At 38.2% G+C, this 17,907-nt stretch overlaps 1 protein-coding gene across 4 annotated transcripts in view; it reads left to right on the top strand.

The window, feature by feature from the left end:
• kalrna (kalirin RhoGEF kinase a) overlaps window positions 1–17,907 on the top strand; it is a 747,932-nt gene that overhangs the window by 257,110 nt on the left and 472,915 nt on the right. For all 4 annotated transcript variants that reach the window (XM_063052247.1, XM_063052242.1, XM_063052243.1 and 1 more), the window contains exons 2-3: window positions 15,589–15,663; window positions 16,800–16,914. In XM_063052247.1, coding sequence (XP_062908317.1) covers window positions 15,589–15,663; window positions 16,800–16,914 — 190 coding nt within the window. The remainder of the gene's footprint in view (window positions 1–15,588; window positions 15,664–16,799; window positions 16,915–17,907) is intronic.

The raw sequence follows: 17,907 nt of genomic DNA, 5'->3' as shown, positions 1-17,907 counted from the left end.
GACACTTTACCCCAAGAAAGACTACCGTGACCATAAAACCTTGCGCGGGCATCTGTGTGCGCATGCATGACGTGCGCGTGCGCATACGCGCCGATTTTTTTTCCCTCCCACAAATCGGTTCTGCTTTCATCTTCCCCACTAGACTGTACACACATTATTTCTACTTTATATAGGCTGTGAATTTATCAAATCATTCCTGCTTTTACTATATGTTAATGTTATTTTAGATTTTATGTGTTATTTTGATATGATTTGGTAGGTTATTTTTTGGGTCTGGAAATGCTCAAAAATTTTCCCATATAAATTAATGGTAATTACTTCTTCGCTTCACGCCATTTTGGCACGAAAGGTTTCACAGAAATGCTCTACCTTAGCGGGGGAAATACGGGACAAGGGTGGTCCCGTATGGGACAAACCAATTTAGCCCAATATATGGGATGTCCCGGCAAATACGGGACAGTTGGCAATCCTATGTTCAAGTTCAACAGTGCGTGACAGGGAATGAGGAAAGGTGCAGCTGAATCATATCGTTTCCTCGCGCCCCGGTAGCACATGCTTTGCAGCCCAGTACCAGTCCGCGGCCCGGTGGTTGGGGACTCCTGTTCTAGAGATGATCTTATATCTCCCACATTGTCATCTGATTTTGAATGTTGTAGCATGAATTGGAGCTGTCAGCTACTCTGGAAATAGAATGAAATTAATTTTATCACTCAAAGATATTTGGATGCAGCTGAATTTAGCTCTTATGTTCAGTTGCAATGTTATTTCATTAACAAAACTGGACATTGTGCATTTCTGAATCTATTTTTCTCTTGCTTCCATTCAAAGAGTCGTATGTATTTCCATTCATTTTACTTTGGTACATTTGAGAAAATAATTAGTGCCTTATTGGTCACGGAGGGACAAAAGAATCTCTGAATGTATTCAGTCTTTCTTTTGGCAATGTTCGTGTTGTTGCTTGACATCAGTCTTTTGAGAGAAGAGAGTGAATAATATTTTGTGTGAGGTGAGGAAGTGTTGGACATTTTATTGGCTCCATTGTAGGCAATGAAAAATGTATCACCACTCCTGTATTTTCTGGGACAGAGATGCCTTTTTAAAATTTCATCGAGAGCTTTTGTTTCCCGTGCACTACTAAAACTTACATAGGCTTAAATAGCAATACTGAAGAAAGGGTAAATCGTTTTTTATATTGGCCTTGCTGAATGTGTGGCAATCAAAAAAATACTTGCATTCAACACTTGGACCATCTGTTCCAGTTCCACATTAATATACTCATGCCTTCTATTGTACATTTTCTTCAGTGAACAAGTGTGATCCCTTAATAGACCTGGAGAATAAGATTGCAATTGCAATCCCATGAATTTATATTTATATTTATTCTTACTTCAGAGAATCCAAGTGACAAAGATAATAAACATATGGCGGAAAAGTGATCGTGTCAGTTTATGTGATGGTCAACAGGTTTCTGCAGAGTTCTGCAGTCGTTTAGTAATCTTTAGGATTTTTCAGACACAGTTTATAGAATGACTGTATTTCAAAAGGTGCTTTTTAAAAATCTCCCACATGTACCAAGGTCATTCCTAACAACTGAATATTTTGCTTAACCACAAAGGCATAAGTGAATTTTTTTTGAAAATATCTACAACATTTATATCAGCCTTCAATCATACTCACTATTACTATTGGCAATCTGGTTGATGCATTATATTTTTGATGTATCCTATGTATTCCTTCAAATTCAGCATGAACAATTTCTGCCATTAATAAACTTCATATTTAATGCAGTTTACCTTTATTGTTCAATTTGTATTCCCTAATGGGTTCCCAAGAATATTAACTCCGTAAGCCATCTAATTTTACCTTACTTGATATTTTTTATTCCTCACACAACGTAAATGTTTTGTCTTAGAATTTTTGCCCCCGGAGCTGCTGCTCACTGGGATGAGGTCATCCCATCAATAATAACTGCAGATGAATAGTAAGAAGTACATTCCATTGCTTCACACAACCTGGAAAGATACGTCATCTGGATTTTAATTTGTAACCATACTGTTCAGAGTTGAACATTAAGGTAGTTAAACTTCACTGAATAATAACACTTTAATATGCACTCTGTAGCCACTTTATTAAGTACCTCCTGTTTTTAAAAAGTGGCCACTGAGTTTATGATCATGGTTCTCTGCTCCTGTAGCCCATCCACTCCAAGTTTCAAAATGTTATGTGTTCAGAGATGCTCTTCTGCAAACCACTGCTGTAGTTGCCTTCCTGTCAGTTTGAACCAATCGGGCCATTTTCCTCTGACCTCTCACTAACAAGGCATTTTTGCCCCCGGAGCTGCTGCTCACTGGGTTTTTTATTGTTTTGTTATTCACACCATTTTCTGTAAACTCTGGAGACTGCAGTGCATGAAGATCTCTTGTGATCAGCAGTTTCTGAGGTAACCAAACCACCCTGTCTGGCACCAATAATTACTCCATGGTCAAAGTCACTTAGATCACATTTCATCTCCATTCTGATGTTTGGTCTGAACAACAACTGAACCTCTTCTTCTTCGTCTTGTGAAGTCTAATGGCATTTAGCAGACCAACATAAGGTGCATTACCACCACCTATTCAGATGGAGTGTGCAGCAAAGAGACAGGAAGTATACCCACTAGATTATCCCTCCCCTCCCCCAAATGACTCAAATAATATCAAAAAGTCTAGTGCTTTACAGGAAGTCAAATGCGCAATTATATACATTACGGTGGCAAATTTTCCGTGTTAAACTGTGTCTGTCCCAAAGAGCTCAATTTAGCAATTAGATGTTTCCTCATAGGAGCTGCATTCAAACAATGTGTGCTGCACCATTTCTTGTCAAATGCACTCTCTGCAAATGCATAAGGAATTATTCAACCTAGTGTATAATATGTAAATATATAAGTGTAACTTCTTATATTTTATATACTTCTTATATTTTATTTGATATTTTATATAAATGACATCTTTTCTTTTCAGTATCCCAACTTTGTTGCCACAGTTATAAAAAATACATACTGTGATTTCATATTCAAAGGGACTTTATAATTGAGTGTAAAGAAGTGACATAGGATCAGTTTAAGGTCATTTCACTTCGCCCTATCTATGATCTGCTTTAAGCTATTAATAGATAATTAGTTGGTTAAATAAGCAGTGTGATTAGCAGTTAAATAGCTGGAGTAATTGGCTGCTTCTGACAGTTTTTTTTTCTTGTGGCAGGAGGACTATTGTGGAAATTAATTTAACACAAATTTGAGCTCATGGCAAGATATTCATGTTGAGCTAGCAAGAAGTCATTGGAGTGTGTGGGAGATCAAGAGTTTGCCTCAGCATGAATTCAGCCTTGAGATGTCATTGTATTGAAGTTTTTTTTCTATAATTAATGAAAACATGAGGTGGCTAACAGGATTTTAATTCTCGCTAGGTCTCTAGAAAGATAAGAGCTGGCTGGTTTTCTGCCAAAGTATCTCCAGAGCTGTGCCTGTCACTTCTGCTTCGAGTTTTGCTCAGTGCACCTCCTTTGAGCCTCGCTTTGAGCCTAACTATTACTTGTGAACAGTGGGGCACATGGTAGTTCCTTTGAGGTGTCTTCTTCAACATCTGTGACTGTTAGAATGGTGTGGTTTAAAGAGAAACGAGTGATGTTCCCAACATCAAAGTAACAGATACACACATCTGTCAGGTTAAAGTATCTGAATGATCTGTTGCTTCATTTCACTTAGCGTAATGAGGTTAGAGGCAAGATGTTGACAGGAAGTTTTTCTTCACAGAAACTAAAAGTTGTTCAGGGATGTCTATCTTTGAGTGTAAGCACTCTACCTTAAGTAACTGTTAAGATGAGGTTAATGGATTTTCTTTTAAACTGTAGTTAATGGATTTATATTCAATGATGGTAAAGCTAAGGGAAATGGTAGCAGACAGATAAATGGAAGGAGATTTAAATGAGCCATTACAAAACGTTTGCAACCTAACTTCCAGGCTCGGCGAACAACTCTACAATCAGCCATTATGCAAAGTTAATAGTCAGTTCCAGAAAAGCTGAAGATAGCTAAAGATAAATTACATCCTACTGGCAACAGAAAACTAAACATTATTTTACTGTCTTGTAAAAGTATCGAAACAACTTTGTGGGCCTCCTTAATGCTTGATGTGAAAGTTCCTTAATAAAGTTGGCACATCCTGTGAGTAACAAAGGACACTTATTTCTCAGACATTGTTTGAAAAGATACATTTTTAATTTAGATACATCTGGAAATTCTCACAGCAACAAAATGATTTGAAAGGTGAAATGCATTCTGATGTGAAATGCATATTCACATACAAAGACATGCACTAAAATTGTTACATATGTGGGTTATGACTGAAGAAAAAATGGCTGGGGTCACTTAGCACTTTAGTACAAGAGTGTGTGAAAAAGAGTGTTTATTAAGTGCATCAAAAGTTAGCAAAAAGAAAACTGCCAGTGTTTTCTAAAAGCTAACTATCAGAAAACACAATAATAGCTCCGCACTATTTTTGTCCAGTGTGGACTCCTGTCAGTCCCAATCTCTCCTACTGAGAGCAATGAGCCCATTTATTAGGCATCAGAACATACCATCTTTCATTATCCACAAAGTTAACTTAAGATTGCACGTGAATTAGAATATGATACACTCCACAGTGCAGTTACAATCATATTACAAAATAAACAGCTTAAATACAGAATACAAACAACATACACACATTGGCATGTCTCCATCACTACAGAAATGGAAGATTCCACCATGTATAGCAGAAAAGGCACCACAATGCCAACACTTTAGGACCCATTCTGGGAACATACTGGCGAAGACATCGAAGTGCGTACACTCTGCGCAATGACAGCAGAATGGTTTTTTTTGTGTGTGTGTACAGAGCGCATTTACCAAGTGCCCTCTGTCTCAAAAACATTTCGCAGGGACATTCCTAAACAAAAACTGAGTCCTTTCCACATTAGAGGGAGATGAGCACAAATATGGACAAAGAGAACAGATTAAAAATAGGCTGAACAAAAGAGTGTCTGAAGCAGAAAGCCAAAGAAGCTGGAGATTGTAGGTAGCTTTGATAGTTGAATAACACAGCAGTCACCAGGAACCAGAAAGCCAGTGGTTTCAAAAACAAAGTGCTAGCAGAGGAATGATGAGTGAACAACACTTCATTCTTAGTCAGGTGGCTTAAATTTGGAAGGTCTTGTATATGATGCATGAGGTGAATATTGTTGACCAGGAGCAAGATGGAATATTCGGGTCTGAAGGTAGCAGTACACAAACAGGAGTGAACAATTGAAGTTGTTTGGGACCCTTGCCCTCGATTGAAGCTGTTCTATATCATTAAGTATTTAGACATGCCATTAATTAAGCTATCAGAGAACTTGATTTTATTTGCCATCACATTAATTGTTTTTTGAAATGTAATAATTAATTGGACATATGGCAGTTTTCTTAAGCACACATTTAAAACACATCCAAACTACAAGCATTGTCTATAACACAAAGGATTTCTAAAATGCAGGTAGAATTCCTATAAGCCAAAAAGTTATACTAATGATTTGCAGATGAATGAGTTGTCCGTCACAGAAATCAAAGGCAGAAGAATGGATTCTACAGAACCCCGTCTTTCCGTCTTTATTCTTGATACTTTTTGACCATTCCTAACAAGCTTGATTCTCTCTTACATTTATACTGTTTTATTTTGCCACTCGGGTGCCTTCATACACATAATTTTTTTCAGATACCTTTTTACATAGGTGGTCTAGAAGCTTCTGGGAACAGAACTCCCAGATAGCCACGGTTAATGCTGTGAAGCTGACCTTTATCTATACAAATCTTCCAACTATTGATAGATCAGCTATTTGTTGTGCTAAGTGATAGTATCAATCTCATCTGCAAGCTTCCTTGAACTAAATAACTCAACCACTGTTGACTGGTTTGATTCAAGTCAATTAATATAACCCCATTGTTTTACAAAGCAACCAGCCCCACTCTTTTGGCTATCATCCTGTGGACTATAAACAGTGCTATTTGCTTGCAAGATTGTCCTTCATACTGATTTTGCTTGCCATTTTCATTAATAACTGAAGACTGACTCCCATTTATATCAAGAAGCTGAACAAAGGATATTGGCTGAAAGTTTAACTTACTCAAAAACAACTCTGATCTCTAGAAGTGTCATCTCCTATGTTTAGAAAGCTGAATTTAGCAAAAAGGAGGCTCCCTGGCCCTGGACAATAAATGTCCATCATGTTAAGCAAAGATTTCTAACCCAGCTTCTTACTACCGATATTAGTTTCAAGACAAGACTCCTGCTAAGACTCCTATTAGGAGCAGGTTATCAGTCCACCAACCATTCCAGTAGGTTACCATTGCTAAAAGAGATTTCCTTGACTGGATGCTCAAACAACCCATTGAGTACCTCCCAGTATAGGATTTTCTGTGTGATTTTCTCTTTAGAGTATTCACTTCCTTAACCTAGGGCTAAATATATTTTTGAAATCTCAATGGTTTGTTACCATTATAATTTTTCCATAACTGCACAACAACCATGCATCAATGTCCATGTTATAAATTCATATTACTGTAGAATCCTTTCAGACTTCCTTCTTCACAAAGAAGAGTGGCACGGTAGTGTAGTAGTTAGCTCAACGCTTTACAGTACCAGTGACCCAGGTTCAATTCCTGCCACTGCCTGAGAGGAGTTTATACATTCTCCCCGTGACTGCGTGGGTTTCCTCCATCTGCTCTAGTTTCCTCCCACAGTCCAAAGATAGTTGATAGGTTAATCTGTTGTTGTAAATAATCCCGTGAATAGGCTAGGGTTAAATTGAGCGTTGCTGGGAGGGTCTGTTCCATGCTGCATCTCAATAAATAAATAAATAAACAAACAGCTCTTGCCATTTCCTTGATGCAAGTTTGGATCACTCTCTTTGTCACCGTTAGTTCATCAGGTCTACTGGTAATGTCGCTCACTAAGATAGTTCACTTCCTTTACAGGAGTGTTCACATTGCTTTGGGTGCGGTGCATGATGTTAATCAGGTTTTCTGAAAACGCATCTTGTAAACAAGTTACTGATTATGTATTGCTGTCTTATTTTGCCTAAGGATTAGTAATCTTACATTTTAGTTATAGAAAATCATATTTATCAATTACATGATTTCACAATACTGTACAGTATAATAATATACATAGAGGGTAAAACATTTAAAGAGGTAATGTGCCTCTATATGTGTAGTGAGGTAAGGAAGAGTACAGTTCTCCTGTTGAGGAGTATTTCTGCACTTTTAATTCTTGGTTGGTTATGTCCCTCCTATGAGAGTGAACACCCATTAGTGTGCTGTAGCATGGCATTGTGATACTAACCATACCATCTGCATAAGTTTCTTCCCATTTTTGTGATACTGGAGTCTGAGTATAATTGTCCGGGTCTTCCCTTTTACTTTGTTAAGGATAGGACCTGACAGGGAAGAAATTTCACATTTTCTCAACTTTTGTGCTTTCCCAGAAAACTTTAAGTGAGCATGGGTGACCTTGTCTGTTCTAACAGACCATGGAGTTTTTGTCAACCAAATATACAGATTGTTCCTTAACATTAAGTATAACACAAAGAGCAGTATTGTTAGGTCTAGTGGTTCTATTTGTTTCATTGTAGGAACATCACGTACTCAGTTTTATGCCTGAACCCAATAGTAAGTGAATAGCAAAATATATTTGAATAGTTGTAGATTGTGACAATATAACACTTTAGTAGGCCATGGAGGCTTTTGGCTTACATCAACATTTCTGAAGAAATTGCGAACAGATAGGTTCGAAGGTTCGTTTATTATCAAAATATACAGCTCTGAAATTCTTCTTCTCCAAATAGCCAGGAAATCAAGAAAGAAAAGAAAGACAACAGGATCATGAACCCCCAAGTCCATCCTCCCTACACAAAAAAACCAAACAAAAAAGGAACCCAGCACATCGACCCCCAAATACCCTCCCCCGCACACAAAAACAAACTGAGAAGGATCTTGTGGCAAACACAGAAAACAAAAAAAAAAAAGAATGAAAAAAAATTCACAGTCCACAGTCCAAGTCCACTTCTGAAATGCAGAAAACCTGAGCAACATTCTCCCTCTCTGTATCAGAGCGATCTCACCAGTGATAAACAGCCAGTCGCCCCTCTCTGTGCAGAGCGATCTCACCAGTGATAAAAAGACAATCTCCTCTCTCTAGCAGCAGAGTGCTCCCCTAGGGATAAAAAGGCAAGCAGCTGACATCTCAATCTCCCTCGTTGCTTGAATCGGTGAACAATGGAAGCTTTAATCGGTGAAAAGGAGTCAAACATCAACTTGCAGCCTGCTCGCCATGAGGTTCCCACATGCTGCCTTTGCCTCCTGGAATCCCCTCGGAGACTGCAGAGCACTGAAACATGAAACGATCTCCAAACTGCAATTCACAGGCTCCAGCAGTTCCAGAATCACATTCAAGGCAATAAACAAGCTTAAAAGACATAAAAAAGTGAAATATATGGTTTTGTGATCTATCCAGAAGATGTCAACCGAAAGAGTGTTGTACACAGGCACTATTTAAAAAGGAGAATAACATTCTCCAGAGTTAGTCATCTTTCTCCTCCTGCTCAGTCCTTTATCATTGTATAACATAACACACAAGATATAGTAAGACAGATTGGTTTGAATATAAAAGTCAAAGGTGCAAACCATGATTGTATAATGCTATCGTTAGCAGTGAACAACATATTTACAAAGTACAAAGTCTTAAGAACCACCTTATTATAGAAATTATTACCTCAATTAATAAGTAAATACTGTATGTAATATCCAAATAGGTGAGTGAAAAATGTATGTTGACTCATCTTTTCGTGGGATTGTGTTAGTAGAACGATTGTTTGTGACAGACACATCCCGACACCCCCCCACCCACTCAACATGAGGCAAGAAACATGCATACCCATGCACAATGTTAGTGATTAGAACTAGGAAAAGGAGAGGAGCAAGGATCAGATGATCAGGGCAGTCTCTGCTCTTCACTCTTCCAGGGTCGAGGACGAACCAGAGGAATAAGTAAAAAGAGAGTACGAGGCAGTGTATAGCAAAACAGAGATATGAGAAATAATCCATGATAGTGCAGATCAGGTATTGAAGTTAACAGAATCTTAGGAGTGGAACCATTATACAAAAGGCAGAAGTCACCAAGCTTTGATTCTTCCAGTTGTCAATGTTTCAACAAAAGAAGTACTATAATATTAATAATTCCAATAGATTGTGGCATTGCCTATTGGAAAACTTCAAAAAGAAAACCTTTAATCCAATTTAACATAGTGTCAACCTATCTGCAAACTGTATTCACTGTTGCAGAAGCTACGGTAAATGTGCAATAGCTGGAAAGGTCTTGGCTATTGTTTCAGCTGGAGCATTAAGGCATTCAGGGGCTACAAAGTCTGCAAAGGAAACTTGTGAAAGGAGATGTCTTGCTCGTCAGGTTGTGTCAGTTCAGTTACTCTGGTACTGTATTGAGAAATACTCTTGATTTAACTGAATTTCTTCTTGCCATTGTTGATGAACATCATCCTAGAATATTCTTTGTTGCATCTGTCACAAATCATTCCTTAAAACTAGACGTGTGTTTCTGTCTAGAGATATGCAAAGAGAATGACTAATCTTTCTTTTTAAATCTTTTTATTAAGTATACAAAAAAGGTAAGCCATATAAACATTAATACAATGTTAAAGTATAATAAAATTCCAAAAGGTATCAATACCAAAAAAAATACTACAAACAATGTAATTTAAACATAAGAAACCAAGATAACATAATAGTATACTAAATTTTATATATATCAATGGAAAAAAAGAAAAAAAAAACCCACCGTGCAACTAACTAAAAGCAAGGCAAAGCAATGGGCTAACTTGAAACCAAACAGAGTTAAACTTAAAATCACGTCCTCAATCCCGACCTCCATGAGAGAGAGAGAGAATGACTAATCAAGTTACTCCAAGAGTCACTTTCTTTATAAACCTTAACAAGTGGGTAATCCTTGACAGCAATATGTCTGAACAACTTCGGTCACCAGAAATTCCCACCTACCAAACGAACTGAAGGAACACATCTGCATTATTATGAGAATGAGCTCTGACAAGGCACTGCTACTGTAATTTTTGAAAAAATCATTAAAATCATCAGGGGTTGTATTGTTTTCTTTTTTTTGTTGATGGTAATACCATCCGCTGGATCCACAGCAATAATTAAAGACTTGTCTGTTTTGTAACATTGTCTATTTGAGGAGTAATGTAATCTGTGCATTCCCAAAATTCAGTATTATCAATTGGTCTCCAACAGTAAAATTTGTTACAGGCGTGTTTACCCAGTTTTTCAACTTGTAGTGAAAGGAAATATACAGTAATTGGATTCCAAAGGACACCAATAGTTTTTTTGTAAGGTATTATTCACAGCACAGCACAGCTTACTCATGACTGTTTTATTAAGAGCAAATAGGAAATCTGGGTTGATACGATAGTCTATAGGACTAAAATCTCTAAAACCTTAATGGACTTATCAGTTTCAGTTGACCAGGGAGGAAATCACTTTTATTTAACTTACCTCCTGCTTCAGTGCATCTTTCCATCTTAACTTCTCATGCAAAAACCCAGATCAAGGGCTTAGCAGAACCATTTGGAGTATGAACCAGTTATGCAGAAAATTGTCATGTAACCGTGACATCTAACAATGGAGTGGAAAAGTGGCCGTAACTGGAGAAATGGAAATGTTTAAAATCATTCTTGTTAAGTATATTGATTGGCCATAAAGGGAAAAGTGCAGTAAGATATGTGTCTAATATAGAAAAGTTCATTAAAAATTATTTTCACTGTGTTCTATTCTAATGGTTTCAACGTCACATTTCCATGAGTGGGACCATTCAATGACATAAAGTAGCTATACTTTTCAAGTGTTGTGGGGTGCATGTCAAAGGATTTCTTTATTAGTTTGCATGGGCTAGAATCTTTCAGTTTTGTTAGTGTGCTTTCATTTACTTGGTTATTTATTGAGATTCAGCATGTGATAGGCCCTTCTGGCCCTTCAAGCCATGCCTCCCAGCAATCCTCCATTTTAATTCTAGCTTAATCGTGGGACAATTTACAATGACCAATTAACCTATCAACCAGCAAGTCTTTGGACTGTAGGAGGAAACTGGAGCACCCGGAGGAATCCCACGCAGTCACGCGGAGAACGTACAAACTCGTTACAGACAGTCATATTAATCACTTTTGCAAGTGATTCTTACCTTCCCATGTCATGTGCGATGTGGTCAGAGTGAATATTTAAGAGGATGGGAACAATCTCTTTGCCAGAGGCAAGGATTAAGGGTTCTAGTGTATTAGTTCGCCTATGACCAAGAGATAAGTGCCATTTAGTGGTAGCTAAATTAGACTTATAATTGCTCACAGATACTTTAATCTAATATTCCATGTGTCATTAAGTTTTAGGGATGTCCAAGCCAGATGAGACAATTTCCATAGTAAAATGCAACTTTGCCTCCTATAAGGTGTAACTTTCTTGCGTACCTCTATTTTCACAGTTGGCAAATTATTTACGGGCAGATGCACTTCAGGGACAAGGGCTTTTGGCCTCTAGAGTAAAGTAGTTTTGCAAAGCTTTGCTTAATCTGATTCCATTGGTCTACTGTGTGCCACTCGATTAGTGGTGGAGTGGAGTGCTGTCCTCCACCTATATGCCTGTTTGTCCACACATGGCTTGAAAGCTTTTACCAATGAACAAGGACCCTTGGTCGGTATGTATACAGGCTGAGGTGCCAGCCTATGGGACTATGGAGTTTTGCAGTGCAGTGACGGTTGCAGCCTTGCCTCAGGAAGTTGTGTGTTGTAACTATGCATATACCATACACAGATAAACCACCATAAGAATGTACTTATTAGGTTTCCAATAAGGTGAGTTGCCTTGGGATGCCGGAAATGGTCCTATATAATCAATATCCTATACCTGCATTGGTGCAGTTGGTTTGGTTTTTCTTATAGGAAGTGATCTTCTGACTGTTCCTTTATTATAGGACATGCATTCCGTATAATTTGCAATATATTGCTTACAATCATTCAACATGTAAGACCACCAGTATAACATAGCTAATTTCACATGAGTAGAGATTGACTGCCACCATGATTGTGTACACATCCTTGGTGGGCTTCTTGAATCAGTGCTTCCCACTTGCTTCTTATCTTTTTTAGGGCAGCATATCCAACCTTACCTTCACCTCCAGCTTCAAATTTGTACCATGTTGGAAATCGTAAAAGGTCTCATGCTTTCCCAGCTGTATATGATGAATAAACTCTTCTTGGGGCTTCCAGCCAGGTACAGGTATCAATTATAACCGATGTTTCAATGACAAACTCTGCCATCTTATTAAGAGATAGTGCCTTGGTTATAATCAATACCTGTATCCAGCTGGAAGCCCAAGAAGAATTTATTCATGTTAGAAATCCTTTGGAATTAGGTTCAGTAGTATGTAGGAGAATTCAAAAAACATCATTCTGGTTTTTTTATTCGTTGCTTAGTTACTACCAGACCATGGCCTCCCTTACTGTAGTAAGGTTCATCCTGATAGTTTGTTTTGCTTGTGCATCAGCTAGTTTATTACCATAGCTGCAGAACTGGCATACACTTTGTCCCAGAATGTGTAACATTCCTGTACTGATGCTCAAGTCAATAATAATTCATAAATATTCTTCCACGTGGACAAATGTGGAAGCAATTTACCTCTGTATGTTCTCCATTCAGTAGTTGACCAGATGGGAAGATCCTTTTTTACCACATTCCTAACATGATTAGAGTCAGTACCTATCTAGACTGCTCTGTTGTGTTTACTTGTTTTAAGCATCACTTTGGGGCTTTAGCCTCTGCAAATTGAGCTGTATGATTCCCAAAAGGATGCACTTGCAACTCGTGGTTCAAATTCAGTTTTGATTAAAAATTTCCTTTTCTAATCCCTGCTCTTGTCTATAATTGAGTGGATCCATCTTTCTGGATTTTCATAGCTGATCCATTACAGTACCATATTTGAAAATATATACCATATATCATGCTATATTGCGTCGTGGAGAAGATGGTTCTGCATCTTCCATGTTGGGTACGGATTGTAAGTCATAGCTGTCAGGAATATGTTCCCACTTTAAGCTTTGCCTTGTTAAAATGTTTTCCTTTCTCCTATACCTGGTTATGGTTGGTCTCCATTCATATGTTCTTAATTTGCTAACATTTTTCAAAGCCACAAACTCTGGATAAGAATTGATTCGTCTCCTTGCAGTGGTCTTACTGCAATTAGTGTATGGAATACCATAGTAAGACATCGTTCCAAGACAGTAAGTTTCTGTTCTGTTGAGGTGAAAGTATATGAGGCAAAGTATATGGGAGCTTGTTTTTCCCCCCTCATTATAGCAGATGGCTGTAGCAGTTTTTGCAACAACACAAATTTACAGAACAAGAGATTTTGTTAAATCTTTTGTCCAGAGGTCTACTGTTTATTGAACTGCATTCATTAATTTCTTCAGTGCCTCATTATATTCTGTGGTAAAAACAAAAGACTTTACATTTTTCGGTGTACATCTGTCACATAACGGTTTTGACAATTCAGCATAGCCAGATATGAAACATTTAGCACAATTCAGAAGGCAGAGGATTGATTGTAAGGCTTTTAAGGTCTTTGGATATCCTACTTGAGTGAATTTTTGGCTACATTCAGGTGTAGATATGGGCCTGATTGCCTCGGAAATTGACTTTCGTCCAAGAGTTGAGATTTTTTTAATGTTGATTGCATAGCCACTGTCAACCTTTTAATGAGTGTCTCAAGCAATGTTAAATGCTTGTTCAGTGTATCAGCTGTGCAGCATACATTGTCAATATATGCACAAATGCCTGGTATTCCTTGTAGAGTCTGAGTGACTCCTGCAGAAGCTATATGTGTACTATTCTGAAAACCTTATGGGATTCTGATCCACTGTATTGTGAGTCATCAGGTGCTGTAAAGGAGGTGTAATGTCTGTCACTTTCAAGAATTGGGTGTGACCACAAGCCATTGGACAGATCTATGCAAACTTTATGTTTTTTATGTGTCAGTCCTTGTAGTGGTTGTTGTAATGGCTGTCACTGGGCCGAATTACGTTCTATATGTTTAAACATGCTGTTTTTGTCGGTGACCAATTGCCATCGTCCAACAGACTTTGCTACATTAAACATAAGTGAAATAAATCAAGAAGCTTAGTTTATCAAAACCCTTGTTTATAGAGGGAGCCTTCATCTTCCTGTAGGAATTGCTTTCCTCAGTGGTCAGGAATATACCACAGTTTTTGGTGTGTGAAAGAATCGCATCCTAATTTCGCTGGTTCATTATCAATCATCCCACAGTGGGTTAGGATGTTGATGTAGGTAATCATAATATTTGCATAAAATATGTTTTAATTTTGCTCTGACTGTTTTATCCTGATGATAGTCTATCTGTTTCTGAATCTGTACAGTACACCTCATTGATCTGGTGCAGTTGCACCGGCTGTTGTTTTGATTAAAGTATGAATCCAACAGGAAGCATCCGGTATTCCTATTACAAATACTAGTTTAGTATGATCTGGTGTAAAAAATTTACGGTTATTTCTATTGTTTGTTTGATTCTGTATTATCAGTACGTAGCAGTTTATAAGTTGGACACTACCTCATATCCATGTATACCTACAATTTTTAATTTACGCTGGTGGCTCCCCTAGTTTATCACCTTCAATCACATCAGAATTTAGCATTGAAATAGCTGCACCTGTATCAAAATTGCAGGGTTGTACAGCAGGGTTTGGTCTGTCTAATCTGCACCCCATTACTGTGTTCTATCCCTGCATCGTTCCAGTGTCTGGACTTGAAGAATAAAATATCCATCATGTTCAATTTGAGGAACACTCATGTATTTCCCCAAATTTCTGCTAGATTAACACATTCGTATTATCGACCAACATTTGCCTGCACACCTGCTGGAGTCATTCTATAGTACTAGGTGAAGTGTGAAGTGCCACAGCGCTTGTCAAGCACTCTCTGAGCTAGACTGCTGCTAAATGATAATTATTTCTAAAATAATACTTTTGGTATAACTCGACCACATTGGGCACCAACTGTGATAGTATTGGGTTTGCTGACCGTAAAGTTCTAAACTTGTGTTTTGTTCAATTTCTTTTTGCAGATAAGTTAAAAACCATAATTGCCTTTTCAGTGCATCCAAAAGAATGGTCTCTGATCAGTTCTGAAAAAGTATATGCTGCAATGTATTTCTTCAGGATCACTTGCCTAATATTACTCTGGGTTCATATTCAGTTGGATAACTTATCAGTCTCCTGGGTCCTATACGGGACTATTTAAATATGGATTGCTTTGCATTCAGGTAGTCTATTAAGCAGGAAGTTCATGGAATACACAGAATGCTTGGTTATTTCTATCAATAGGGCTCAGTTATTGTGATAATTGTCTTTACTGATGAACAACATGGATAATTGCAAATATTTGTTTTACAGGACCCTTCAGAAATGATGGATTAAAATTATCTGATGTAATGCAAATAATGAAGGAAAAGGTTGCCTTTGTTTCAGGTGGGTGTAATCATATTAATTAACAGCATCCTCAGTTATTGACGGTTGAGTTGTTTTGCACTGACTATCTGAGCTATATAATCCAGACAGATCTAGTTTAATTCACATCTCTGATGCTTTTTCAAACTGAAACTAATAATTTGGCAAAGAAAGTTCTCACTATAAGGAAAGAAAACCCAAAAGAGTCAATATGCATCATCTCCAACAAATTCCTTTGTGACCACTCAGTTCACTAACATTTCCAGAGCAGTCATATTAAAAGAGGCAGATAGCCTTCCCAAGATAGCACCAAACCGTGCTCAGCTTTCCATCTGCTAAAATATCATTTATATTCATGCTTTCTGTTATAAGGTTTCAAACTACAATCACCTTATTCACCCATGCCTCATACTGAGAAACATTAATCTCAAATGTTAGAACTTCCTGCACCAAAAGAGAGGATTTGCAATGAGCTTGGACATCAAACAGGATTATGGAACTCAAAAACAATAACACATGACTTACTCTGGGTGTTGTTATTTTGTCCATGATGTGTTGAGTGTGGATGAAGATGACTGAACACTGTGCAAAAGATTTGCTGACAGAACTAAGTTTGGTCACTGCAGAACAGAGTAAAATATGAATAGCAAACTGCATTGAATTTGTTGTCAAAGGGGAACTCTGCTGGCAGGATTCATTTGCATTGAATTTTGAACTTGGTTAGATGACTGTCTTTTTTACAAACTGTATCTACTGTATGGCATACACACAAAGTGCCAGAGGAACTCAGCAGCTCATGCAGCATTTACGGAAAGGAATAAGCAGTTGACATTTTGAGCCAAGACCCTTCATCAGGACTATATCCACTGTATGGCAACTGTTGCAATAGAATGGCTCACCAGAAGAAGTAAATTAACTGAAATAGCATCTGCAGGTCTAACCTGCTCATCTGCCAGCTACCAGCTGGGAGCAGCTATCTGCTCAACTTGGCATCTCTGTCGTGATCCTTCTGGCTTTTGAAGCAGAGGATCCTTTGGAAAACCCCATTGTTTCTGATCCAATCCACAAAGTTAAACTTAAAACAATATGATTGTCTTTATCCGAAAAGTTGTACCATTCATTCATGCTTACATGTTGAAAATATTGTCTTATTGCAGGTGGACGTGATAAAAGAGGTGGTCCAATCCTAACATTCCCAGCTCGCAGCAATCATGACAGAATAAAACAAGAAGACCTCCGACAGCTTGTTACTTATTTAGCAAGCGTGCCAAGGTAACGTAAAATATTATCTGTGACATACAGTATTTCAACCACATTCGCTCTGGCGGATGAACATGTGGCTGAGGAACTGGAGAAGGGGGCAGGATTTCAGATTTCAGGATCATTGGGACCTCTTCTGGGGCAGGTGGGACCTGTACAAGAGAGACGGGTTACACCTGAACTACAAGGGGACCAATATCCTTGCAGGGAGGTTTGTTAGTGCTTTCGGGGAGCGCTTAAACTAGATTTGCCGGGAACCAGAGTGCCAGAGCAGATAGTGGAGCAGGGGTGAAAATAAGTTATGTTAAAAGTTCATGCAAAGTCACAAATAGAAGGGTTGTGTGTGGTGGTAATAATCTTCTGAGATGTGTCTATTTCAATGCAAGGAGTATTGTGGGGAAGGCTGACGAGCTGAGAGCATGGATTGACACATGGAATTATGACATTATAGCTATTAGTGAAATTTGCTGCAGAAGGGGCAGGACTGGCAGTTTAATGTTCCAGGGTTCTGATGTTTCAGACATGATAGAGGCAGAGGAATGAAGAGTGGGGGGGGGGGGTGGCATTGCTAGTCAGGGAAAATGTTACAGCAGTGCTCAGGCAGGACAGATTAGAGGGCTTGTCTACTGAGACCACATGGGTGGAGCTGAGAAACAGGAAAGGTATGACCACATTAACGGGGTTGTATTATAGACCACCCAACAGTCAGTGAGAATTGGAGGAGCAAATCTGCAGAGAGATAGCAGACAACTGCAGGAAACATAAAGTTGTGATAGTAGGGGATTTTAATTTTCCACATATTGATTGGGATTCCCATACTGCTAAAGGTCTAGGCAGGTTAGAGTTTGTAAAATGTGTTCAGGAAAGTTTTCTAAATCAATATATAGAGGTACCCACTAGAGAGGATGCAATATTAGATCTCCTATTAGGAAACGAGTTAGGACAGGTGACGGAAGTGTGTGTAGGGGAACATTTTGGTTCCAGTGATCATAACACCATTAGTTT

This window comes from Mobula hypostoma, chromosome 6 (genome assembly GCF_963921235.1).
Source record: "Mobula hypostoma chromosome 6, sMobHyp1.1, whole genome shotgun sequence".
NCBI classification, from domain to species: domain Eukaryota; kingdom Metazoa; phylum Chordata; class Chondrichthyes; order Myliobatiformes; family Myliobatidae; genus Mobula; species Mobula hypostoma.
The sequence above is the reverse complement of the archived record's forward strand: the minus strand, read 5'-3'. Positions and strand labels throughout refer to the sequence as shown.